Here is a 27,212-nt window from a genome sequence, read left to right as displayed (position 1 = left end):
CAGAGGGACTCTTATTTTGAAGGAGAAAATAAAACGTGTGTTCGTAAGTGCACACTGGCGTGCCAGAGTATGTACATTCATTGTCCGTTCATAAATTCAGAGCATACACTGGACGCTCTGGCCGAGGAGTAGGGTTTATCCGAGCGTTCTGACCTCAGAACGGTAGTCAAGCACCCAAGTTAACTGGTTAAAGTTAGCTTGCTAGCTACTTCCAGACATAAATGAGAGAACACCTCACTCTGACCATTGTTCTCGCAATAGCAGAGCTGTTTAGGCTGTGTTCTTGTTATATAGAGTGTTGGTGACTGTAATTGTGCTGCTGGCAACAATTAAATTTTTTTTTTGCCGACGTTTACTGACACCGGTCATATTCAACGGGTGTTGCGCGTTCATAAATTCATCAGTTATTCGGCACCCTGTCACACTCAGACGAGAGCGCTCTCAATTCGGATTAGATATCCAGAGTGAATTTACAAACGCACCCAAAAAGGATCCGCGATCTTGCGGCCAGCATAACATCCTGATGCTAGGAGAACGATAATAGTCATCGTGTATGATTCCCCAGTGACGCCCATAAGACCTGAAAATCAACTATTAGCTACGTTATTAACTAGTCACAGAGTGTGGTAAGTGCAATAACTAATCTATGTGATGTTTTTGTCTTCAAAATAGAAACCGGAAAAATTCTAAAATTCTGTATCGCTAGGCCAACTACTGTGCAAACAGTGTGGCTAACTACAGCTAGCTAGCTATCATCGCAGCCACATCACTAACTCTGGTCAATGTTGTTACGTGCGGTTTGATCTTTCTATTTTCCCCAATTTTGTTGAGTAACGAAAGTAAATTGATGCCAGTCACTAAACAAAGTCACTAGCTATGTTACTGGAGTGCTGACACACTTAGTCGTTTCCCAGAAATACCGGTAAACGTTATTGAGCACTTTGTTTTCCTCCAGACTGTCTATGGTCCATACAGCCATTGGTCCACGCACATGCTCGTTAAGACCCGTGGAGCCGGTGTTTCGGCTCGGAAAGTGTACCTCAATCCAGGGATGAGAAATGTGTTGTACTCCGAATTGTCCCGTTATCCCAACTGTTAAAACGAGAAGATTGAAAGGAATTTATTTAAACGTATTGGTTTAACAGTTGCGATAATGGTACAACTGGGAGTAAAACTAATTTCTCGCCCCTGGTACGTTTTCCGAAGCCATAATAACTTGCGCGGTGTTTGCAGTGACTTAATAATATTAACATGAAAGTGTGTCGGATCTGCTGGCTAGCTGCTAGCCAGAACTGCTCTGACTGTGACTCGAGTTGGTCTGCAGTGCTTTTATGTTTTTTGTAATGATAATTTAAATCGTTGTCATGCCCATGGATGCTTGTAGTTATCTATTAGGAATGTGGCCAGCCAGCTAGTTTGTGTGACAATTGTTAGCTGGCTAGCTACAGTACAGTAGCTAGCTAACATGTTAGCCAACATAAACTGACATAACCAAATTAAGCAGCTGCTGTGCATAGCATTTGGTTGTTGTCTACAGTAGCTAGTTTCACAGTCATCTATGTTAGCCAGCGGTATGACTGTTATTAGCTGGCTAGCCATACAAGGTCTACGCTAAGTCAGCTAATAGGCTTTTGCATAGTAACAAAAAACAATGGCGTGCATAAATAGAAACATAGGAACCAAGACAGTTGTCTGTCTTGTTTGCTGAACAGCGAGGTAAAGGTGGTTTTATATTCACAAATTCAACAGACATTGGCCAAAAGCCATTTAAAAAAATGTAAAAATCAATAACTCAATCAATCAATCAATTTTATTTTATATAGCCCTTCGTACATCAGCTAATATCTCGAAGTGCTGTACAGAAACCCAGCCTAAAACCCCAAACAGCTAGTAATGCAGGTGTAGAAGCACGGTGGCTAGGAAAAACTCCCTAGAAAGGCCAAAACCTAGGAAGAAACCTAGAGAGGAACCAGGCTATGAGGGGTGGCCAGTCCTCTTCTGGCTGTGCCGGGTGGAGATTATAACAGAACTATGCCAAGATGTTCAAAAATGTTCATAAGTGACAAGCATGGTCAAATAATAATCATGAATAATTTTCAGTTGGCTTTTCATAGCTGATCATTAAGAGTTGAAAAACAACAGGTCTGGGACAGGTGGCGGTTCCATAACCGCAGGCAGAACAGCTGAAACTGGAATAGCAGCAAGGCCAGGCGGACTGGGGACAGCAAGGAGTCACCACGGGCGGCAGTCCCGACGCATGGTCCTAGGGCCCAGGTCCTCCGAGAGAAAGAAAGAGAGAAGGAGAAAATTAGAGAGAGCCAAGATTTTCAAAATGTTCATAAATGACAAGCATGGTCAAATAATAATCAGGAATAAATCTGTTGGCTTTTCATAGCCGATCATTAAGAGTTGAAAACAGCAGGTCTGGGACAGGTAGGGGTTCCATAACCGCAGGCAGAACAGTTGAAACTGGAATAGCAGCAAGGCCAGGCGGACTGGGGACAGCAAGGAGTCACCACGGCCGGTAGTCCTGACGTATGGTCCTAGGGCTCAGGTCCTCCGAGAGAAAGAAAGAGAGAAGGAGAAAATTAGAGAGAGCCAAGATTTTCAAAATGTTCATAAGTGACAAGCATGGTCAAATAATAATCAGGAATAAATCTGTTGGCTTTTCATAGCCGATCATTAAGAGTTGAAAACAGCAGGTCTGGGACAGGTAGGGGTTCCGTAACCGCAGGCAGAACAGTTGAAACTGGAATAGCAGCAAGGCCAGGCGGACTGGGGACAGCAAGGTGTCATCATGCCCGGTAGTCCTGACGTATGGTCCTAGGGCTCAGGTTCTCAGAGAGAACGAGAGAATTAGAGAGAGCATACTTAAATTCACACAGGACACTGGATAAGACAGGAGAAGTACTCCAGGTATAACCAACTGACCCTAGCCCCCCGACACATAAACTACTGCAGCATAAATACTGGAGGCTGAGACAGGAGCGGTCAGGAGACACTGTGGCCCCATCCGAAGAAACCCCCGGACAGGGCCAAACAGGAAGGATATAACCCCACCCACTTTGCCAAAGCACAGCCCCCGCACCACTAGAGGGATATCCTCAACCACCAACTTACAATCCTGAGACAAGGCCGAGTATAGCCCACAAAGATCTCCACCACAGCACAAACCAAGGGGGGGCGCCAACCCAGACAGGAAGATCACGTCAGTAACTCAACCCACTCAAGTGACGCACCCCTCCTAGGGACGGCATGAAAGAGCACCAGCAAGCCAGTGACTCAGCCCCTGTAACAGGGTTAGAGGCAGAGAATCCCAGTGGAGAGAGGGGAACCGGCCTGGCAGAGACAGCAAGGGCGGTTCGTTGCTCCAGAGCCTTTCCGTTCACCTTCACACTCCTGGGCCAGACTACACTCAATCATATGACCTACTGAAGAGATAAGTCTTCAGTAAAGACTTAAAGGTTGAGACCGAGTCTGCGTCTCTCACATGGGTAGGCAGACTGTTCCATAAAAATGGAGATCTATAGGAGAAAGCCCTGCCTCCCGCTGTTTGCTTAGAAATTCTAGGGACAATTAGGAGGCCTGCGTCTTGTGACCGTAGCGTACGTATTGGTATGTACGGCAGGACCAACTCGGAAAGATAGGTAGGAGCAAGCCCATGTAACGCTTTATAGGTTAACAGTAAAACCTTGAAATCAGCCCTTGCCTTAACAGGAAGCCAGTGTAGGGAAGCTAGCACTGGAGTAATATGATCAAATTTCTTGGTTCTAGTCAGGATTCTAGCAGCCGTATTTAGCACTAACTGAAGTTTATTTAGTGCTTTATCCGGGTAGCCGGAAAGTAGAGCATTGCAGTAGTCTAACCTAGAAGTAACAAATGCATGGATTAATTTTTCTGCATCATTTTTGGACAGAAAATTTCTGATTTTTGCAATGTTACGTAGATGGAAAAAAGCTGTCCTTGAAATAGTCTTGATATGTTCGTCAAAAGAGAGATCAGGGTCAAGAGTAACGCCGAGGTCCTTCACAGTTTTATTTGAGACGACTTTACAACCATCAAGATGAATTGTCAGATTTAACAGAAGATCTCTTTGTTTCTTGGGACCTAGAACAAGCATCTCTGTTTTGTCCGAGTTTAAAAGTAGAACGTTTTCAGCCATCCACTTCCTTATGTCTGAAACACAGGCTTCTAGCGAGGGCAATTTTGGGGCTTCACCATGTTTCATTGAAATGTACAGCTGTGTGTCATCCGCATAGCAGTGAAAGTTAACATTATGTTTTCGAATAACATCCCCAAGAGGTAAAATATATAGTGAAAACAATAGTGGTCCTAAAACGGAACCTTGAGGAACACCGAAATGTACAGTTGATTTGTCAGAGGACAGACCATTCACAGAGACAAACTGATATCTTTCCGACAGGTAAGATCTAAACCAGGCCAGAACTTGTCCGTGTAGACCAATTTGGGTTTCCAGTCTCTCCAAAAGAATGTGGTGATCGATGGTGTCAAAGGCAGCACTAAGGTCTAGTAGCACGAGGACAGATGCAGAGCCTCGGTCTGACGCCATTAAAAGGTCATTTACCACCTTCACAAGTGCAGTCTCAGTGCTATGATGGGGTCTAAAACCAGACTGAAGCATTTCGTACACATTGTTTGTCTTCAGAAAGGCAGTGAGTTGCTGCGCAACAGCTTTTTCTAAAATTTTTGAGAGGAATGGAAGATTCGATATAGGCCGATAGTTTTTTATATTTTCCGGGTCAAGGTTTGGCTTTTTCAAGAGAGGCTTTATCACTGCCACTTTTAGTGAGTTTGGTACACATCCAGTGGATAGAGAGCTGTTTATTATGTTCAACATAGGAGGGCCAAGCACAGGAAGCAGCTCCTTCAGCAGTTTAGTAGGAATAGGATCCAGTATGCAGCTTGAAGGTTTAGAGGCCATGATTATTTTCATCATTGTGTCAAGAGATATAGTACTAAAACACTTAAGTGTCTCTCCCGATCCCAGGCCCTCGCAGAGCTGTGCAGATCCAGGACAGCTAAGCCCTGGAGGAATACGCAGATTCAAAGAGGAGTCCGTAATTTGCTTTCTAATGGTCATGATCTTTTCCTCAAAGAAGTTCATGAATTTATTACTGCTGAAGTGAAAGCCATCCTCTCTTGGGGAATGCTGATTTTTAGTTAGCTTTGCAACAGTATCAAAAAGAAATTTTGGATTGTTCTTATTTTCCTCGATTAAGTTGGAAAAGTAGGATGATCGAGCAGCAGTGAGGGCTCTTCGGTACTGCACGGTACTGTCTTTCCAAGCTAGTCGGAAGACTTCCAGTTTGGTGTGGCGCCATTTCCGTTCCAATTTCCTGGAAGCTTGCTTCAAAGCTCGGGTATTTTCTGTATACCAGGGAGCTAGTTTCTTATGACAAATGTTTTTCGTTTTTAGGGGTGCAACTGCATCTAGGGTATTGCGCAAGGTTAAATTGAGTTCCTCAGTTAAGTGGTTAACTGATTTTTGTCCTCTGACGTCCTTGGGTAGGCAGAAGGAGTCTGGAAGGGCATCAAGGAATTTTTGTGTTGTCTGAGAATTTATAGCACGACTTTTGATGCTTCTTGGTTGCGGTCTGAGCAGATTATTTGTTGCGATTGCAAACGTAATAAAATGGTGGTCCGATAGTCCAGGATTATGTGGAAAAACATTAAGATCTACAACATTTATTCCATGGGACAAAACTAGGTCCAGAGTATGACTGTGGCAGTGAGTAGGTCCAGAGACATGTTGGACAAAACCCACTGAGTCGATGATGGCTCCGAAAGACTTTTGGAGTGGGTCTGTGGACTTCTCCATGTGAATATTAAAATCACCAAAAATTAGAATATGATCTGCTATGACTACAAGGTCTGATAGGAATTCAGGAAACTCAGAGAGGAATGCTGTATATGGCCCAGGAGGCCTGTAAACAGTAGCTATAAAAAGTGATTGAGTAGGCTGCATAGATTTCATGACTAGAAGCTCAAAAGACGAAAACGCCATTTTTTTTTTTTGTAAATTGAAATTTGCTATCGTAAATGTTAGCAACACCTCCGCCTTTGCGGGATGCACGGGGGATATGGTCACTAGTGTAACCAGGAGGTGAGGCCTCATTTAACACAGTAAATTCATCAGGCTTAAGCCATGTTTCAGTCAGGCCAATCACATCAAGATTATGATCAGTGATTAGTTCATTGACTATGACTGCCTTTGAAGTGAGGGATCTAACATTAAGTAACCCTATTTTGAGATGTGAGGTATCACGATCTCTTTCAATAATGGCAGGAATGGAGGAGGTCTTTATCCTAATAAGATTGCTAAGGCGAACACCGCCATGTTTAGTTTTGCCCAACCTAGGTCGAGGCACAGACACAGTCTCAATGGGTATGGCTGAGCTGACTACACTGACTGTGCTATTGGCAGACTCCACTAAGCTGGCAGGTTGGCTAACAGCCTGCTGCCTGGCCTGCACCCTATTTCATTGTGGGGCTAGAGGAGTTAGAGCCCTATCTATGTTGGTAGATAAGATGAGAGCACCCCTCCAGCTAGGATGGAGTCCGTCACTCCTCAGCAGGTCAGGCTTGGTCCTGTTTGTGGGTGAGTCCCAGAAAGAGGGCCAATTATCTACAAATTCTATCTTTTGGGAGGGGCAGAAAACAGTTTTCAACCAGCGATTGAGTGCTGAGACTCTGCTGTAGAGCTCGTCACTCCCCCTAACTGGGAGGGGGCCAGAGACAATTACTCGATGCCGACACATCTTTCTAGCTGATTTACACGCTGAAGCTATGTTGAGCTTGGTGACCTCTGACTGTTTCATTCTAACATCGTTGGTGCCGACGTGGATAACAATATCTCTATACTCTCTACACTCGCCAGATTTAGCTTTAGCCAGCACCATCTTTAGATTAGCCTTAACGTCGGTAGCCCTGCCCCCTGGTAAACAGTGTATGATCGCTGGGTGATTCGTTTTAAGTCTAATACTGCGGGTAATGGAGTCGCCAATGACTAGGGTTTTCAATTTGTCAGAGCTAATGGTGGGAGCCTTCGGCGTCTCAGACCCCGTAACGGGAGGAGTAGAGACAAGAGAAGACTCAGACTCAGACTCCGACTCGCTACATAATGGGGAGAACCGGTTGAAAGTTTCTGTCGGCTGAATGAGCGACACCGGTTGAGCATTCCAACAGCATTTCCCTCCAGAAGCCATGAGAAAGTTGTCCGGCTGCGGGGACTGTGCGGGGGGGTTTATACTAACGTTACTATCTGTACTTACTGGTGGCACAGACGCTGTTTCTTCCTTTCCTACACTGAAATTACCCTTGCCTAACGATTGCGTCTGAAGCTGGGCTTGTAGCACAGCTATTCTCGCCGTAAGGCGATCGTTCTCCTGTATATTATGAGTACAGCGACTGCAATTAGAAGACATCATGTTAATGTTACTACTTAGCTTCGGCTGTTGAAGGTGTTGACGAACCATGTCCAGATAAAGCGTCCGGAGTGAAAAAGTTGAATGAGGGAAAAAAGTTGCGATGGAAAAACTAAAAATATAAACGGTAATTAAAAAGAAAAACAAAACAAAAAAACGTAAAGTTGTCAGCTAGCAAAGTAAAGTAAAGTTGGCAGCAAAACGCACAGCAACACGTCTGCAGATTCAACAGGAAGTGACGTTACCACACACCGCAAGACCACCGCAAGACCTCTAATTTACCATTTGTCACCGAATCATCAACCTAGATATGATTTATTCTATAAATGTCTAGCATACTTTTACAACCTTTTGTTTTGAGTAAAAATCCAGTTTTTGATTTGTGGTCAAAGTTCTAACGAGTCTGTTATACCCTATTAGAAGGGGCCTGGCATAACATTCTGCATCTTCAGTCATATTAGATTACAGGAAAAAAGTACGGGATGAAGGGGTCAGGCCTGACTAACAAAGAAGACAGGTGGATGGATCAAGAGGACCAAGACAACCAAGGGGATCAACATGGGCATTCCACAGTGGAGATAAGGAAAACTAAGAGTGAACCATAACAAACACTACTGTTCAAAAGTTTGGGGTCACTTAGAAATGTCCTTGTTTTCAACAGTGAAGAGGTGATTCCGGGATGCTGGCCTTCTACGCAGAGTTGCAAAAAAAAAAAGCACTTTCTCAGACTGGCAAATAAAAATAAAATATTAAGATGGGCAAAGAACAGACACTGGACAGAGATATGGCTTTTTCTTTGCAACTCTGCCTAGAAGGCCAGCATCCCGGAGTCGTCTCTTCACTGTTGACATTGAGACTGGTGTTTTGTGGGCACTATTTATTGAAGCTGCCAGTTGAGGACTTGTGAGGCATCTGTTTCTCAAACTAGACACTCTAATGTACTTGTCCTCTTGCTCAGTTGTGCACCGGGGCCTCCCATTCCTCTTTCTATTCTGTTTAGAGCCAGTTTCCTCTGTTCTGTGAAGGGAGTAGTACACAGTGTTGTACGAGATCTTCAGTTTTTTGGCAATTTCTCGCATGGAATAGCCTTCATTTCTCAGAACAAGAATAGACTGATGAGTTTCAGAAGAAAGGTCTTTGTTTCTGGCCATTTTGCGCCTGTAATCGAACCCACAAATGCTGATGCTCCAGATACTCAACTAGTCTAAAGAAGGCCAGTTTTATTGCTTCTTTAATCAGGACAACAGTTTTCAGCTGTGCTAACATAATTGAAGAAGGGTTTTCTGATGATCAATTAGCCTTTTAAAATTACAAACTTGGATTAGCTAACACAACGTTCCATTGGAACACAGGAGTGATGGTTGTTGATAATGGGCCTATGTAGATATTCCATTAAAAATCAGTCGTTTCCAGCTACAATAGTCAGTGATGAATGATCATTGATGTTATTTTAATGGACAATGACGTGCTTTTCTTTAAAAAACATGGACGTTTCTAAGTGAACCCAATCTTTTGAACTGTAGTGTGTATATGTATATACCAGAGGGTGGATAACAATATAAAACGCCAGTATTTAGAAGTGGACGGTACATGTTTTGTTTTTAGGCTAAATGTATACATTATGATTGTGAACCCCTCTGCAATCTACTGGCACTAACCATTAAAACCTAGTACTTCAACGGGCTATTTGGTCTCTTTCTCTATCAAACTGCTAGCACAAAGCCTACGTGAATATGTGGTTTTTCACCAAAAAATATCAACTGGCTCTAATCAGCTCTACATAATTCAGCAGGGAGGTATGCAACTACCACACATTATACCCATTATACCAGTGGAGAAACTACGTCACCTACATAGGTATTACCATATCCCTTTCAACTCACATTCCTTGCAGAAAGAACTGTTTGCAAACCTTTTAAAACATCCAGAAAGACAGTGGTCTTAGAAGGGCATTTATACTTTAAAATACGTATTGTATGGATGTGGATGAAAGAATTCTGCCAGTGTTTTAAAGTCCTAGTTTCATATTTTTTCCTTTACCTCCAACTCTATATATCCAAGTGAGCCTATGAGGACCTTGGGGATCAGATGTACCATTATACCCTTTGATCAAACGTATAACAGACAGACACTGCTCAAAAGGAGTCGTTTGTGATATCTACACTCAGTTGCCACTTTATTAGGTTCACCACCCGATTCACGAAAATAAATTGCTCCTACATACACCAAGTCCCATGGTCTTTGCTTGCTAGACACTAAAGCATGCAGAGAAGTATTCTGTTACTGTTTGGTTGAACTTTAGACAGTCTGTGATGGTCTTTTGTAACTCAGAAAAGTTTCAAAACTTGTACTGACTGTAATAAACTCCAACTGGACTTAAAAACTTGAGCAGTCTTATCTCCTTTCCCAGTTTCATCAACAGTTTTGAATTCGCTCTGTACCAGATGCATAGGGGGTTGTACCTAATAAAGTGACCAAAGACCACTGAATCTCTAGACTTTCCAGAATGTGTTCTGGGATTACCCAGGGTATTAAACATTTGCCTGTAAGTGTTGAACAGTTGAATCTATTACCTCAGGAGATGGTACAATTCAGCTTGTCTGGGGATGACAAAGAAGGACTTTAATAGGAAATTATTGGAAGGGGCCTCTTTGCTGTTAAATTAGAGACGTGTAAATAAATGACTGTTGTGCCTTTTAACTACTTTAAAATGTGGAACTGTTGCACTAAAAATGCAACATTGATTTGGCATACAATTGAAGATTGTAAACTTACAACTTTATGTAAACATTGTAACTTCATATAGAACAAATTGCACTTGAAATGAACATTTCTTGCAAATAAATGCATATTTTCACTTTCTTCTGTGACAATCACTGATTTAATCATCTTTAAATGCAATATTTGAGATTTTATGTATTTCTATCAAATCAAAACTGGAATTTGTCCACAAAACATAAGGTTGTAAAAGTATGCTAGACATTTTATAGAATAAATCATATCTAGGTTGATGATTCTGTGACAAATGGTGAATTAGTTATAGATTTTTAAATGGCTTTTGGCGAATGTCTGTTGAATGTCTGATTTAAATGTCTGTTGAATGTGTGAATATAAAATCAACTTCACCTTGGTTTGCTGCTCACCCCAGCAAACCAGTGCAATTGTCCATTCAAAAAAAGTTTGTTACTTTCAGCTGAAACATCTGTGTCTCTACCTGTCCATCCATCTGACAGTTTAGAGGAGCTATCACATGGAGCCATCGGGACAGGATGCCAACGACCACGGCCAAAACTCAGTTGGCGACAGTGAGCACCCATGGGAGGTAACAGACATGACCAGGCTCCGCCGCTTCATCTGCTACGGCTCGGAAATGGCCATCTATGACACCAAAGAGCACCGGCTGGGCATGGAGAGTGCCCTGGCTCTGCTCTCCCTGCTACAGGAGGGCAGGGGTTGCGAGGTGGTGGAGGAGGTCAAGAGGCTGGCTCTGGAGGGCAGGCCAGTCAGGGCCAACCCTTCCCTGTTCGCCTTAGCTGTGTGCTCCCAACATTTGGACCTGAATACCAGACAGGGGGCGTTCCGAGCCCTGAGTGAGGTGTGCCGGGCCCCCGAGCACCTCTTCACCTTCATCCAATACAAGAAGGAGGCGAAAGAGAGGATGCGGTGCGGGATATGGGGACGGGCCCTGAGGAAAGCGGTGTCAGATTGGTACAATAAACAGGACGCCATGGGTCTGGCTCTGGCGGTGACCAAGTATAAAACGAGAGAGGGCTGGTCGCATCAGGATCTGCTCAGACTCTCCCACGCCAAGCCTGCTAACGAAGGTAAGCTGCAAAAGATTTACAATGTACACACTCTCAAACGCTATTATGAATATACAAGGGTCATGGTGCAAGATTTAGACTACGGAGAATGTTTTTTTGTGTTGATGACATGTTTTTTTATAAAAGGGTTATCCTCATGGATGAAATCAGTAATAAAATAATATCTCAGTAAAGCCTTTAAAGTAACAAATTATTGGTGGTATCAGGAAATGTGGTTCAATGCTCTTTTTCTTTTGTCTGATTTATGCTCTGACAACTCTGCTGTGCTTGCAGCGATCGTGTTGATCAGTAAATACGTTATGAAAGGATGGAAGGAGGTCCAGGGGGCATACGCCGACAAGGAGAACTCGGAGGAGGTGATCAAAGTCCTCTCATACCTGGAAGCGGTTGAGAAGGTCAAACACAGTGCAGACGAGATGGAGGTCAGCCATCTAATAGAGGAGCATAGTCTGGAGCGGGAACAACTTCTGACAGACCACCTGAAGTCCAAAGTGGTGAGCAGTGTGCACCCACCAACTTGTGTTTTTAACCAACTCTTTTTTTCCCCGCTCAAATTAAAGTTGGTCCAATATTGAGATGTCCTCGTCACTGCTAGCTTTTTTTGTTAAAGTGTGTAGTCCCACTCCTCACATTTTTGGTTTATTAACTGTGATAGATAGGAAAGATAGAGGAGAGAGTGTGCTGAAATATAGCAGTGTGACAGATTCAAATCCATTGCGCGGGAGTATATGTAGGCTGGGGCCTGCGGCTTAGACCACGAGCCTACTCTAAGCCCAGTAGCCTACTCTAAGCCCAGTAGCCTACTCTAAGCCCAGTAGTCTACTCTAAGCCCAGTAGCCTACTCTAAGCCCAGTAGCCTACTCTAAGCCCAGTAGCCTACTTTAAGCCCAGTAGCCTACTCTAAGCCCAGTAGCCTACTCTAAGCCACACTCCTAGCTGTTTTTTACATCCAGCTCTATGTCTCAATGCCATATTAATGGGAAATATTAGCACCATATAATTATCATAGTGGAATTATCACTTTTTCATGTGTAGGGTCTCAAGACATCCTTATTACTTTTGTGGGATGGGGGTTGTTTTTAGTTCATGTATGATGCCTTTTCTCCACTGCAGGTATGGAAAGCATTGTTAAAGGAGATGCCCATGGAGTCAATGCTAAGGACCCTGGGTAAGATGACCGCAGACCAAGTCCTGGAACCAGGAAGCTCAGACGTGGCAGAGGTGTGCGAAAGGATCCAGAGTGAGGCGGCTTTAAAGAAGGTGAGGCGTACCTATGTCTCTCACCTTCTGACAACTGGGATTCATTCACATACTGCTTTCCCAGGGATTTATCTAACTGTTTTATTGTTGTCTTAGGCAAAACTCCACCCTTTCAGCGTCTTGACAGCCTCGGAAAACTACAAAAGGGGCCAAGGCAACCGGGGGAAAGTGAAATGGGAACCAGACGTTGACATCATAAAAGCACTGGACTCTGCTTTCTACAAATGTTTCACAGTAAGTTGAGCGTCACATATACCGATACTCACAGATAGGGCTGTGGCGGTCATGAAATTTTGTCAGCCAGTGATTGTCAAGCAATTGTTAATTAACATAAACATATTTAGCATAACCTGCAAGCCACTGATGCAGAACTTTGGAACATCATTTAAAAAGTCTAATACATTAATTTCATATAGCTTGCACCATCACAATAAATCCATTATTTATTTTAGACAGGTCTTAAGAAACTTGATATGAAGAAAATGTAGTCTATTTCAGAAGAACAGAATAGCATACTCTGAGTTGTCCTGATCTAGCTATGCCATATGGTTGTGGGCTACACTAGTTAATTTAGCAGACAAGATTTGCTTAGAATTAGTGGCATTATTTTATGGTATGAAGAATACATTTGAACATAGTTTAATAAAATAGAAATAGAAATCGTTTGGAGAAAATATTGAGGGAGTGCGCACGTGGCTGTTCTGTGTTGAGCGGTTAACAAAGAAACAGGTCCTCCTATATGCTTAATTTAGAGCTATTTATTCAACTTCAGTTGTGATCCAAACGTTGGTCTATAGGTTTTGATTTGTAATATATTCTAAGGCTGCATGATGCGGCTAATGATTAGAAAAAGTTGCATGAAAGGCTTGAGCTCTGCTTTGTTTTTTGCTTACGCTGAACACACTTCATCAGTCTCTCATTCACAATTTGACAAGCACTTGATAGTGCCTGGAATTTCCCAGCGGCATCCCCCTTGTGTGGGAATATAATAATAATTCCCAGCTGCTTGCTCCAAAGCATCCAGGAGAAGAGCATTCGGAAAGTATTCTGACCCCTTGACTTTTTCCACATTTTGTTACGTTACAGCCTTATTCAAATATTTATTACAAAACAATTCCTCAATCTACACACAATACCCCATAATGACAAAGTGAGTACAGGTTTGTTAGAAATTTTTGCAAATGTATTACAAATAAAAAACAGATACCTTATTTACATAAGCATTCAAACCCTTTGCTATGAGACTCGAAATTTAGTTCAGAACAACAGCAAAGGACCTTGTGAAGATGCTGGAGGAAACGGGTACAAAAGTATCTAAAATCCACAGTAAAACAAGTCCTATTTCGACATAACCTGAAAGGCTGCTCAGCAAGGAAGAAGCCACTGCTCCAAAACCGCCATTAAAAAAGCCAAACTATGGCATGCAACTTCACATGGGGACAAAGATCGTACTTTTTGGCAAACGTCCTATGGTCTGATGAAACAAAAATAGAACTGTTTGGACATAATGACCATCGTTATGTTTGGAGGAAAAAGGGGGAGGCTTGCAAGCCGAAGAACACCATCCCAACCGTGAAGCACGGGGGTGGCAGCATCATGTTGTGGGGGTGCTTTGCTGCAGGAGGGCCTGGTGCACTTCACAAAATAGATGGCATCATGAGGTAGGAAAATTATGTGGATATATTGAAGCAACATCTCAAGACATCAGTCAGGAAGTTAGAGCTTGGTTCCAAATGGGTCTTCCAAATGGACAATGATCCCAAGCATACTTCCAAAGTTGTGACAAAATGGCTTAAGGACAACAAAGTCAAGGTATTGGAGTGGCCATCACAAAGCCCTGACCTCAATCACATCAAAAATTTGTGGGCAGAACTGAAAAAGCGTGTGAGAGCAAGGAGGCCTACAAACCTGACTCAGTTACACCAGCTCTGTCAGGAGGAATGGGCCAAAATTCACCGAACTTATTGTGGGAAGCTTGTGGAAGGCTACCCGAAACGTTTGACCCAAGTGAAATAATTTAAAAGCAATGCTACCAAATACTAATTGAGTGTATGTAAACTTCTGACCCACTGGGAATGTGATGAAAGAAATGAAAGCTGAAATAAATAATTCTCCCTACTATTATTCTGACATTTCACATTCTTAAAATAAAGTGGTGATCCTAACTGACCTAAGACAGGGCATTTTTACTGGGATTAAATGTCAGGAATTGTGAAAAACTGAGTTTAAATGTATTTGGCTAAGGTGTATGTAAACGTCCGACTTCAACTGTATATACACTGCTCAAAACAATAAAGGGAACACTTAAACAACACAATGTAACTCCAAGTCAATCACACTTCTGTGAAATCAAACTGTCCACTTAGGAAGCAACACTGATTGACAATAAATTTCACATGCTGTTGTGCAAATGGAATAGACAAAAGGTGGAAATTATAGGCAATTAGCAAGACACCCCCAATAAAGGAGTGATTCTGCAGGTGGTGACCACAGACCACTTCTCAGTTCCTATGCTTCCTGGCTGATGTTTTGGTCACTTTTGAATGCTGGCGGTGCTCTCACTCTAGTGGTAGCATGAGACGGAGTCTACAACCCACACAAGTGGCTCAGGTAGTGCAGCTCATGCAGGATGGCACATCAATGCGAGCTGTGGCAAGAAGGTTTGCTGTGTCTGTCAGCGTAGTGTCCAGAGCATGGAGGCGCTACCAGGAGACAGGCCAGTACATCAGGAGACGTGGAGGAGGCCGTAGGAGGGCAACAACCCAGCAGCAGGACCGCTACCTCCGCCTTTGTGCAAGGAGGGGCACTGCCAGAGCCCTGCAAAATGACCTCCAGCAGGCCACAAATGTGCATGTGTCAGCATATGGTCTCACAAGGGCTCTGAGGATCTCATCTCGGTACCTAATGGCAGTCAGGCTACCTCTGGCGAGCACATGGAGGGCTGTGCGGCCCACAAAGAAATGCCACCCCACACCATGACTGACCCACCGCCAAACCGGTCATGCTGGAGGATGTTGCAGGCAGCAGAACGTTCTCCACGGCGTCTCCAGACTCTGTCACGTCTGTCACATGTGCTCATGTGCTCAGTGTGAACCTGTTTCATCTGTGAAGAGCACAGGGCGCCAGTGGCGAATTTGCCAATCTTGGTGTTCTCTGGCAAATGCCAAACATCCTGCACGGTGTTGGGCTGTAAGCACAACCCTCACCTGTGGACGTCGGGCCCTCATACCACCCTCATGGAGTCTGTTTCTGACCGTTTGAGCAGACACATGCACATTTGTGGCCTGCTGGAGGTCATTTTGCAGGGCTCTGGCAGTGCCCCTCCTTGCACAAAGGCGGAGGTAGCGGTCCTGCTGCTGGGTTGTTGCCCTCCTACGGCCTCCTCCACGTCTCCTGATGTACTGGCCTGTCTCCTGGTAGCGCCTCCATGCTCTGGACACTACGCTGACAGACACAGCAAACCTTCTTGCCACAGCTCGCATTGATGTGCCATCCTGCATGAGCTGCACTACCTGAGCCACTTGTGTGGGTTGTAGACTCCGTCTCATGCTACCACTAGAGTGAGAGCACCGCCAGCATTCAAAAGTGACCAAAACATCAGCCAGGAAGCATAGGAACTGAGAAGTGGTCTGTGGTCACCACCTGCAGAATCACTTCTTTTTTGGGGGTGTCTTGCTAATTGCCTATAATTTCCACCTTTTGTCTATTCCATTTGCACAACAGCATGTGAAATTTATTGTCAATCAGTGTTGCTTCCTAAGTGGACAGTTTGATTTCACAGAAGTGTGATTGACTTGGAGTTACATTGTGTTGTTTAAGTGTTCCCTTTATTTTTTTGAGCAGTGTATATTTATACATTTGCAGAAATAACAAAAAATACTTTTTGCTTTGTCATTATGGGGTATTATGTGTAGTTTTAAGGGGGGTAAACAATTTAATCAATTTTAGAATAAGGCCGTAACGTAACAAAATATGGAAAAGTCAAGGGGTCTGAATAATTTCGAATGCACTCTGTGTGAAAATCGTTTTGTTTTAGAAGTGACCGTTATCATGCACCTGTCTCGGGAACAGATGCTGGGGGGGAAAAAAATTATCATCTATGCACTTAATTTGCAAACGGTGGACGCTTTTCCCGTGGTTAATTTTCATGCCAGCCAGGTAGGTTATACTCTTGTTGTAAAGCGAAGCGATGTGTTTAGTCTTTAGAAAGTTGAGAAATAAATATAGTAGGCCTAGCCTATAGAAAGCTGATGGGATCCTCTTTTTAATAGAGGCCATCAACTGTTTTCTCACGCAAATGCCTATGGGCTGTGGGTTTTCATGACGTGTTTGATTTTCGATCACTTTTGCATTGATGTCACAGTGATTAGAGGGACAATAGAGTGCTGAGCAGGCTACTAATGACCATTAGCAGCATCAGAGCTTGGAGAACCCTAGTTACCGTGGCTAAATGGTCACATGGAATTTGACTGCGGTCGTTACTCGTCACCGCCGGTGTGGCGGTAAAGCGGTCACCGTAACAGCACTACTCACAGAGCATCCCACTGTTCTGAGTAGTGTCCACAAATGCGAAACGTTAATTGTCCACCACGATGAAATGGATAAGTTTGTCGCACACGATATCTGACGGCACTGGCTCAATTTTTACGAAACTTGGGTGAATGATGCGTCGTGCCATAGAGATCCGGGTTTTTCAAAATGACACTGACTTGTTAGTCACACACAATATCTTAATTGGGATGCATCATTCTTGGGGGACGACATGTTTACTGTTGCATGTTTTTTGATTTTTTTCATTACATTTGAGTCATTTAGCAGATGCTCTTATCCAGAGCGACTTACAGAAGTAATTAGGGTTAAGTGCCTTACTCAAGGGCACGTTGACAGATTTTTCACCTAGCCGGCTCTGTATTGAACCAGCAACCTTTTTCGGGTTACTGGAACAGCACCAGCAACCTGCCACCTTACTTCACTTGTGTTCCTTTCCTGAGAACGTGGAGCCGGCGGGGAAGCGCTTTATGGTGGCGGTGGACATTAGCACATCGCTGAGCAGCATTGTTAAGGGGACCTCCGTCAGCACAGCTGTAGCGGCTGCAGCCATGGCCATGGTAAGTCAACACACTATGAGCAGGTACTCCTAAACAAGGCTAAATGACTAATGTAGTAGTTTGCAGCTGTGTTTCAAAGCGGTGTCTCTAACAGTTGGAAGACGGGTCTGTTGACACATTCTATGGATTCCTGCCACGTTTCCCCACATGCCCCCATCTCAAGAGAGCACAGGCATTGCATGTGTGCTTTGTAATGAGGACTTGTCATTTTTACATTTGAATGATAATTCCTGGCATCTTAGAGAGGGACTATTTCAGCATTGTGTTCTAAGTTGGTTGTATCTATGTTACAGGTTTTTGCGCGGACGGAGGCAGAGACACAGGTTATGGCCTACTCTGAAGGAGCTATAGTTCCTTGCACCATCACTGAAGGCATGTCTCTTCGACAAGTAGCAACCGAGCTGGTCAAGGTATGGAAACAAGAAGTGTCTCTCTGCAAACTATGCACCTCTGAATGACAAACTTTTTTTTAATGGAAAACTTGCTTGGAAAAAACGAATTTTACTTGCCAAAGTTTCTAAAAGTTCACTGAAAGGCAATAAGAAAAGCTCATTTCTGTTTTGCTACGCTGGGCCCTACTGAACATGATCAATTTCTCAGATGAAATATGAGGTTGTAAAATGTAATGACTGTGTGTTGTGTTCATAGCTGACCTTCTGTGTCAACCACCTGTTCACAGATCCCCAGTGGCTATACAGACTGTGCTCTCCCCGTCCTGTGGGCCTCGGAGAAGACGATCACCGTGGACATGTTCATCATATTCACCAACAGTGCCTGCTGGCACGGCGAGGCCAATCCAGCGGAGTGTCTGAGGATGTACCGACATGTAAGACACTTTGCTGTGGTGTACCACTGTCCTTCCCCTCTTAACTCCTTATTTTTTTGGTTGCATAGATATACAGCCTCATTATTACTTCATTATATTGTATGTCTTTATGTGGAACTACACACGTACGTGGAACTACAACACTGTAGTGGCAAACATGGCATAACACAGCCGCAAATATTGTATGCTCTGATCGTTCTTAATCATGTCAAATTAAGTAGCCTGTTCAACCTCTCTTTCGTATCGTCTGAGATTCCCAAAAATTGGAAAGCTGCCGCGGTCATCCCCTTCTTCAAAGGGGGAGAGACCATTTCGAATCCCACCGTACCTTCTCCGCTGTGCAATCTGGTTTCAGAGCTGGTCATGGGTGTACCTCAGCCACGCTCAAGGTCCTAAACGATATCATAACCGCCATCGATATGAGACATTACTGTGCAGCCGTATTCATCGACCTGGCCAAGGCTTTCGACTCTGTCAATCACCACATTCTTATCGGCAGACTCAACAGCCTTTGGTTTCTCAAATGATTGCCTCGCCTGGTTCATCAACTGCTTCTCTGATAGAGTTCAGTGTGTCAAATTGGAGGGCCTGTTGTCCGGACCTCTGGCAATCTTTATGGGGGTGCCACAGGGTTAAATTCTCGGGCCGACTCTCTTCTCTGTATCCATCAATGATGTCGCTCTTGCTGCTGGTGATTCTCTGATCCACCTCTACGCAGGCGACACCATTCTGTATACCTCTGGCCCTTCTTTGGACACTGTGTTAACTAACCTCCAGACAAGCTTCAATGCCATACATCTCTCCTTCCGTGGCCTCCAACTGCTCTTAAATGCAAGTAAAATTAAATGCATGCTCTTCAACCGATCGCTGCACGCACCTGTCCGCCCGTCCAGCATCACTACTCTGGACGGTTTTGACTTAGAATGTGTGGACAACTACAAATACCTAGGTGTCTGGTTAGACTGTAAACTATCCTTCCACTCACATTAAGCATCTCCAATCCAAAATTAAATCTAGAATCACCTTCCTATATTGCAACAAAGCCTCCTTCACTCATGCTGCCAAACATACCCTCGTAAAACTGACCATCCTACCGATCCTCGACTTCGGCGATGTCATTTACAAAATAGCCTCCAACACTACTCAGCAAATTGGATGCAGTCCATCACAGTGCTATCCGTTTTGTTACCAAAGCACCATATACTACCCACCACTGCAATCTCTACGCCCTCGTTGGCTGGCCCTCGCTTCACACTCGCCGCCAAACCCACTGGCTCCAGGTCATCTACAAGTCTCTGCTAGGTAAAGCCCCGCCTTATCTCAGCTCACTGGTCACCATAGCAGCACCAACCCGTAGCATGCGCTCCAGCAGGTATATCTCACTGGACACCCCCAAAGCCAATCCTTCCTTTGGCTGCCTTTCCTTCCAGTTCTCTGCTGCCAATGACTTTAACGAACTGCAAAGATCACTGAAGCTGGAGACTCATATCTCCCTCACTAGCTTTAAGCACCAGCTGTCAGAGCAACTCACAGATCACTGCACCTGTACATAGCCCATCTGTAACAAGCCCATCCAACTACCTCATCCCCATACTATATTTATTTCTTTATCTTGCTCCTTTGCACCCCAGTATCTCTACTTGCACATTCATCTTCTGCACATCTACCATTCCAGTGTTTAATTGCTATATTGTAATTACTTCGCCACCATGGCCTATTTATTGCTTTACCTCCCTTATCCTACCTCATTTGCACACACTGTATATCGACTTTTTCTATTGTATTATTGACTGTTTGTTTATTCCATGTGTAACTCTGTGTTGTTGTATGTGTCGAACTGCTTTGCTTTATCTTGGCCAGGTCGCAGTTGTAAATGAGAACTTGTTCTCAACTAGCCTACCTGGATAAAAAAGGTGAAATAAATAATAAAAATAAAATGAATGGTATATTGCCCAAGCCTAGTCAGAGTCTGGAATATAAATATATGTACCAGTCAAAAGTTTGGACACCTACTCATTCAAGGGTTTTTATTTTGACTATTTTCTACATGGTAGCAAAATAATGAAGACAAACTATGAAATAACACACATGGAATCATGTACTAAACAAAAAAGTGTTAAACAAATCAAAGTATATTTTAGATTCTTCAAAGTAGCCACCCTTTGCCTTGTTAACAGCTTTTTCACACTCTTGGCATTCTCTCAACCAGCTTCACCTGGAATCCTTATCCAACAGTCTTGTAGGAGTTCCCACGTATGCTGAGCACTTGTTGGCTGCTTTTCCTTCACTCTTTAGTCCAACTCATCCCAAATCATCTCAATTGGGTTGAGGTCGGGTGATTGTGGAGGCCAGGACATCTGATGCCGCACTCCATCACTCTCCTTCTGGTCAGATAGCTCTTACACGGCCTGGAGGTGTGTTTTGCGTCATTGTCCTGTTGAAAAACAAATTATAGTCCCACTAAGTGCAAACCAGATGGGATGGCATATCGCTGCAGAATGGAGATCATACGTTAGTTCATCCGCTCTGCGTATCAGAAAGACACGGCAGTTGGAACCAAAAATCTAAAATTTGGACTCGTCAGACCAAAGGACAGATTTCCACCGGTCTAATGTCTATTGCTCGTGTTTCTTGGCCCAGGCAAGTCTCTTCTTCTTATTGGTGTCCTTTAGTAGTGGTTTCTTTGCAGCAATTTGACCATGAAGGCCTGATTCACGCAGCCTCCTCTGAACAGTTGATGTTACTTGAACTCTGAGGCTGGTAACACTAATGAACTTATCATCTGCAGCAGAGGTAACTCTAGGTCTTCCTTTTCTGTGGCGGTCCTCATGAGAGCCAGTTTCATCATAGCGCTTGATGGTTTTTGCGACTGCACTTGAAGAAACTTTCAAAGTTCTTGAAATGTTCCATATTGACTGACCTTCATGTCTTAAAGTAATGATGGACTGTCATTTCTCTTTGCTTATTTGAGCTGTTCTTGCCATAATAAGGACTTGGTCTTTTGCCAAGTAGGTTCTATCTTCTGTATACCAACCCTACCTTGTCACAACACAGCTGATTGGCTTAAATGCATTAAGAAGGAAAGAAATTCCACAAATTAACTTTTAACAAGGCACACCTGTTAAATGCATTCCAGGTGACGACCTCATGAAGCTAGTTAGTGTGCAAAGCTGTCATCAAGCCAAAGGGTGGCTACTTTGAAGAATCTAAAATATATTTTGATTTGTTTAACACTTTTTTTTGGTTACTACATGATTCCATGTTTGTTATTTCATAGTTTTGATGTTCAGTATTATTAGACAGTGTCGAAAATAGTAAAAATAAAGAAAAACCCTTGAATGAGTAGGTGTGTCCAAACTTTTGATTTGTACTGTGTGTATATATACAGTGCATTCGGAAAGTATTCAGACGCCTTGACTTTTTCCATATTTTGTTAAGTCACAGCCTTATTCTAAAATTGATTAAATTGTTTTTTGCATCAATCTTCACACAATACCCCATAATGACAAAGCAAAAACATGTTTGTAGGAATGTTTGCTAATTTATTCTAAATATCCCATTTACTTAAGTATTCAGACCCTTTACTCAGTACTTTGTTGACGCACCTTTGGCACTGATTACAGCCTCAAGTCTTCTTGGGTATGACGATACAAGCTTGGCACACCCTGTATTTGGGGAGTTTCTCCCATTCTTTTGTACAGATCCTCTAAGGTTTGATGGGGAGCGTTGCTTCACAGCAATTTTCAGGTCTCCAGATATGTTCGATCGGGTTCAAGTCCAGGCTCTGGTTGGGTCACTCAAGGACTTTCTGAGACTTGTCCCGAAGCCACTCCTGCGTTGTCTTGGCTGTTTGCTTAGGGTCATTGTTCTGTTGGAAGGTGAACCTTCGCCCCAGTCTGAGGTCCTGAGCACTCTGGAGCAGGTTTTCATCAAGGATCTCTCTCTACTTTGCTCCGATCATCTTTGTCTTGATCCTGACTAGTCTCCCAGTCCCTTCCGCTGAAAAACATCCGCACAGCATGATGCTGCCGCCACCGTGCTTCACCGTAGGAATGGTCTCAGGTTTCCTCCAGATGTGACACTTGGCATTCAGGCCAAAGAGTTCAATCTTGGTTTTGTCAGACCAGAGAATCTTGTTTCTCATAGTCTGAGAGTCCTCATAGGTGCCTTTTGGCAAACTCCAAGTTGGTTGTCATGTACCTTTTACTGAGGAGTGGCTTCTGTCTGGCCACTTTACCATAAAGGCCTGAATGGTGGAGTGCTGCAGAGATGGTTGTCCTTCTGGAAGGTTCTCCCATCTCCACAGAGGAACTCTGGAGCCCTGTCAGTGACCATCGGGTTCTTAGTCACCTAGGCCCTTCTCCCCCGAATGATCAGTTTGTCCGGGCGGCCAGCTCTAGGAAGAGTCTTGATGGTTCCAAACTTCTTCCATTTAAAAATGATGGAGGCCACTGTGTTATTGGGGACCTTCAATGCTGCAGAAATGTTTTGGTTCCCTTCCCCAGATCTGTGCCTCGACACAATCCTGTCCCGGAGCTCTACGGACAATTCGTACGTTCATCTCTAGGAAACATAATGTGTCTCCTTCCTGAGCGGTATGACGGCTGTGTGGTCCCAAGGTGTTTATACTTGCGTACTATTATTTGTACAGATGAATGTGGCACCTTCAGGCGTTTGAAAATTGCTCCCAAGGATGAACCAGGATGAACCAGACTTGTGGAGGTCTACAATGTTTTTTTCTGAGGTCTTGGCTGATTTCTTTGGATTTTCCAATGATGTCAAGCAAAGAGGCACTGAGTTTGAAGGTAGGCCTTGAAATACATCCACAGCTACACCTCCAATTGACTCAAATGATGTCAATTAGCCTATCAGAAACTTCTAAAGCCATGACATCATTTTCTGGAATTTTCCAAGCTGTTTAAAGGCACAGTCAACTTAGTGTATTTAAACTTCTGACCCACTGGAATTGTGATACAGTGAAATAAGCTGTCTTTAAACAATTGTTGGAAAAATTGCTTGTTTTATGCACAAAGTAGGTGTCCTAACCGACTTGCCAAAACTATAGTTTGTTAACAAGAAATTTGTGGAGTGGTTGAGAAACGATTTTTAATGACTCCAACGTAAGTGTATGTAAACTTCCGACTTCAACTGTATTTTACACAGGTTTTGTGTATGTATATGTATGTATCTATCTATATCTCGGCAAAAAGAAATATCCTCTCGCTGCGTTTATTTTCATTAACTTAACATGTGTAAATATTTGTATGAACATAACAATATTAAATAACTGAGACATAAACTAAACAAGTTCAACAGACATGTGACTAACAGAAATGGAATAATGTGTCCCTGAGCGAAGGGGGGATCAAAAGTAACAGTCAGTATCTGGTGTGGCCACCAGCTGCATTAAGTACTGCAGTGCATCTCCTCCTCATGGACTGCACCAGATTTGCTAGTTCTTGCTCTGAGATGTTACCCCACTCTTCCACCAAGGCACCTGCAAGTTCCCGGACATTTCTGGGGGGAATGGCCCTAGCCCTCACCCTCCGATCCAACAGGTCCCAGACGTGCTCAATGGGATTGAGATCCGGGCTCTTCGCTGGTTGTGGCAGAACACTGACATTCCTGTCTTGCAGGGAATCACGCACAGAACGAGCAGTATGGCTGGTGGCATTGTCATGCTGGAGGGTCATGTCAGGATGAGCCTGCAGGAAGGGTACCACATGAGGGAGGAGGATGTCTTCCCTGTAACGCACAGTGTTGAGATTGCCTGCAATGACAACAAGCTCAGTCCGATGATGCTGATACACACCGCCCCAGACCATGACGGACCATCCACCTCCAAATTGATCCCGCTCCAGAGTACAGGCCTTGGTGTAACGCTCATTCCTTCGACGATAAATGCGAATCCGACCATCACCCCAGGTGAGACAAAACCGCGACTCGTCAGTGAAGAGCACTTTTTGCCAGTCCTGTCTGCTCCAGCGACAGTGGGTTTGTGCCCATAGGCGATGTTGTTGCCGGTGATGTCTGGTGAGGAATTGCCTTACAACATGCCTACAAGCCCTCAGTCCAGCCTCTCAGCCTATTGCGGACAGTCTGAGCACTGATGGAGGGATTGTGTGTTCCTGGTGTCACTCGGGCCGTTGTTGTTGCCATTCTGTCCAGCAGGTGTGATGTTCGGATGTACCGATCCTGTGCAGGTGTTACATGTGGTCTGCCACTGTGAGGACGATCAGCTGTCCGTCCTGTAGCGCCGTCTTAGGCGTCTCACAGTACGGTCATTGCAATTTATTGCCCTGGCCTTATCTGCAGTCCTCATGCCTCCTTGCAGCATGCCTAAAGCACGTTCACGCAGATGAGCAGGAACCCTGGGCATCTTTCTTTTGATGTTTTTCAGAGTCAGTAGAAAGGCCTCTTTAGTGTCCTAAGTTTTCATAACTGTGACCTTAATTGCCTACCGTCTGTAAGCTGTTAGTGTCTTAATGACAGTTCCACAGGTGCATGTTCATTAATTGTTTATGGTTCATTGAACAAGCATGGGAAACCGTGTTTAAACCCTTTACAATGAAGATCTGTGAAGTTATTTAGATTTTTACGAATTATCTTTGAAAGACAGGGTCCTGAAAAAGGGACGTTTATTTTTTTGCTGTGTGTGTGTGTGTGTGTGTGTGTGTGTGTGTGTGTGTGTGTGTGTGTGTGTGTGTGTGTGTGTGTGTGTGTGTGTGTGTGTGTGTGTGTGTGTGTGTGTGTGTGTGTGTGTGTGTGTGTGTGTGTGTGTGTGTGTGTGTATGACACTTAGATTGCACACAGGTGGACTTTAACTAATTATGTGACTTCTGAAGGTAATTGGTTGTACCAGATCTTATTTAGGATCTTCATAGCAAAGGGGCCGATACATATGCACGCACCACTTTTCCGTTTTTTATTTTTTATAATAAAAAATAAAAAAATTAACTTCACAAATTTGGACTACTTTGTGTATGTCCATTACATGAAATCCAAATAAAAATAAATTTAAATGACAAAATAGGAAAAACGCAAGGGGGTGAATACTTTTGCAAGGCACTGTATATGCAGGTGTGAATTTACCACATGTGTTTCTTCAACTTGATTGGAGTCCATCTCAAGGATGATCAATGGAAACTGGATGCACCTGAGCACAATTTTGAGTCTCATAGCAAAGTGTCTGAATACTTATGTAAACAAGGTGTTTTTTGTTGTTGTTTTTTGTAATACATTTCTAAATCTGTTTTTTCTTTGTCATTATGGGGTGTCGTGTAGATTGAGGAAAACATTTAATTTAATCAATTTTAGTATAAGTCTGTAACGTATCAAAATGTGGAAAAAGTCAAGGGGTCTGAATAATTCCAAAGGCACTGTGTGTGTGTATATATAATGGTGTGAATAGACAGTATGCACAGTATATGAATATAAAAGAGTCTCGATTGTGTTTTTGTGTTGCTAGAAAATGGGTATCTTCTCCAAACTTATGGTGTGTGGGTTGACCTCCAACGGCCTATCCATCGCTGACCCCGCCGAGGACAGGGGCATGCTGGACCTCTGCGGCTTTGACCTGGGAGCCATAGAGGTCATCCGTAACCTAGCCCTGGACCTGATCTGAGAACAGATTCTGGACAGTGCAAAGACGAGAAAGAAAAATATGGAGAGAATTGGTGGAAATACCTTGAAATGGATGTGGCTTGAAACGACGCAGAGAGCGGATTTTTTTTTAAAGTTGATATTTACAATAACGATTTCTTCAATTTATCATAAATATCATAACCTCAAAAAAATAATAAGGTCTCCCTATTGGTCATGTTGAGAGGTTAGCATGTCTTGGGGGTATGATGCATAATGTGCTTTCATTTCTAAACGGTAAAACAGATGAAAATACTCTCAAATAAAAAGGGACATCTGTACTTATTGAGCTCCCGAGTGGCACAGCGGTCTAAGCCACTGCCTCTCCATGCTAGAGGTGTCACTACAGATCCTGGTTAGATTCCAGGCTGTATCACAACCGGCCGTGATTGGGAGTCCCATAGGGCGGTGCACAACTGTCCCAGCGTCGTCTGGGTTAGAGTTTGGCCGGGGTAGGCCGTCGTTGCAAATAAGAATTTGTTCTTAAAACTGACTTACCTAGTTTTAAAAAATCAAATAAATACTCACACCTCATATCTAACATTTGTATTTTATTTTAAAATAATTTTACCCCCTTTTCTCCCCAATTTCGTGGTATCCAATTGTTAGTAATTACTATCTTGTCTCATCGCTACAACTCCCGTACGGGCTCGGGAGAGACGAAGGTCGAAAGCCATGCGTCCTCCGAAACACAACCCAACCAAGCCGCACTGCTTCTTAACACAGCGCGCCTCCAACCCGGAAGCCAGCCGCACCAATGTGTCGGAGGAAACACCGTGCACCTGGCTACCTTGGTTAGCGCGCACTGCGCCCGGCCCGCCACAGGAGTCGCTGGTGCGCGATGAGACAAGGATATCCCTACCGGCCAAACCCTCCCTAACCCGGACGATGCTAGGCCAATTGTGCGTCGCCCCACGGACCTCCCGGTCGCGGCCGGCTGCGACAGAGCCTGGGCGCGAACCCAGTGTCTCTGGTGGCACAGCTAGCGCTGCCATGCAGTGCCCTAGACCACTCATATCTAACATTTGAGCTCAAATCCAAAATGCTGGAGTATAGAGCCAAATTCAAAGTTTTAGCTTCACCGTCCAAATAAATACGTAGAGGGGTT

At 43.8% G+C, this 27,212-nt stretch overlaps 1 protein-coding gene across 1 annotated transcript; it reads left to right on the top strand.

Annotated features, from left to right (window-relative positions):
* Window positions 1-535: 535 nt before the first annotated feature.
* Window positions 536-26,492, top strand: ro60 (Ro60, Y RNA binding protein). The gene is made up of 9 exons (XM_038964327.1): window positions 536-626; window positions 10,679-11,269; window positions 11,543-11,763; window positions 12,383-12,529; window positions 12,626-12,763; window positions 17,521-17,637; window positions 17,931-18,047; window positions 18,317-18,463; window positions 25,932-26,492. Exons 2-9 carry the CDS (start codon window positions 10,696-10,698, stop codon window positions 26,085-26,087), a joined length of 1,617 nt encoding a protein of 538 aa, XP_038820255.1. The 5' UTR covers window positions 536-626; window positions 10,679-10,695; the 3' UTR covers window positions 26,088-26,492.
* Window positions 26,493-27,212: the final 720 nt, after the last annotated feature.

Source organism: Salvelinus namaycush, chromosome 25, assembly GCF_016432855.1.
Source record: "Salvelinus namaycush isolate Seneca chromosome 25, SaNama_1.0, whole genome shotgun sequence".
NCBI classification, from domain to species: domain Eukaryota; kingdom Metazoa; phylum Chordata; class Actinopteri; order Salmoniformes; family Salmonidae; genus Salvelinus; species Salvelinus namaycush.
The sequence above is the reverse complement of the archived record's forward strand: the minus strand, read 5'-3'. Positions and strand labels throughout refer to the sequence as shown.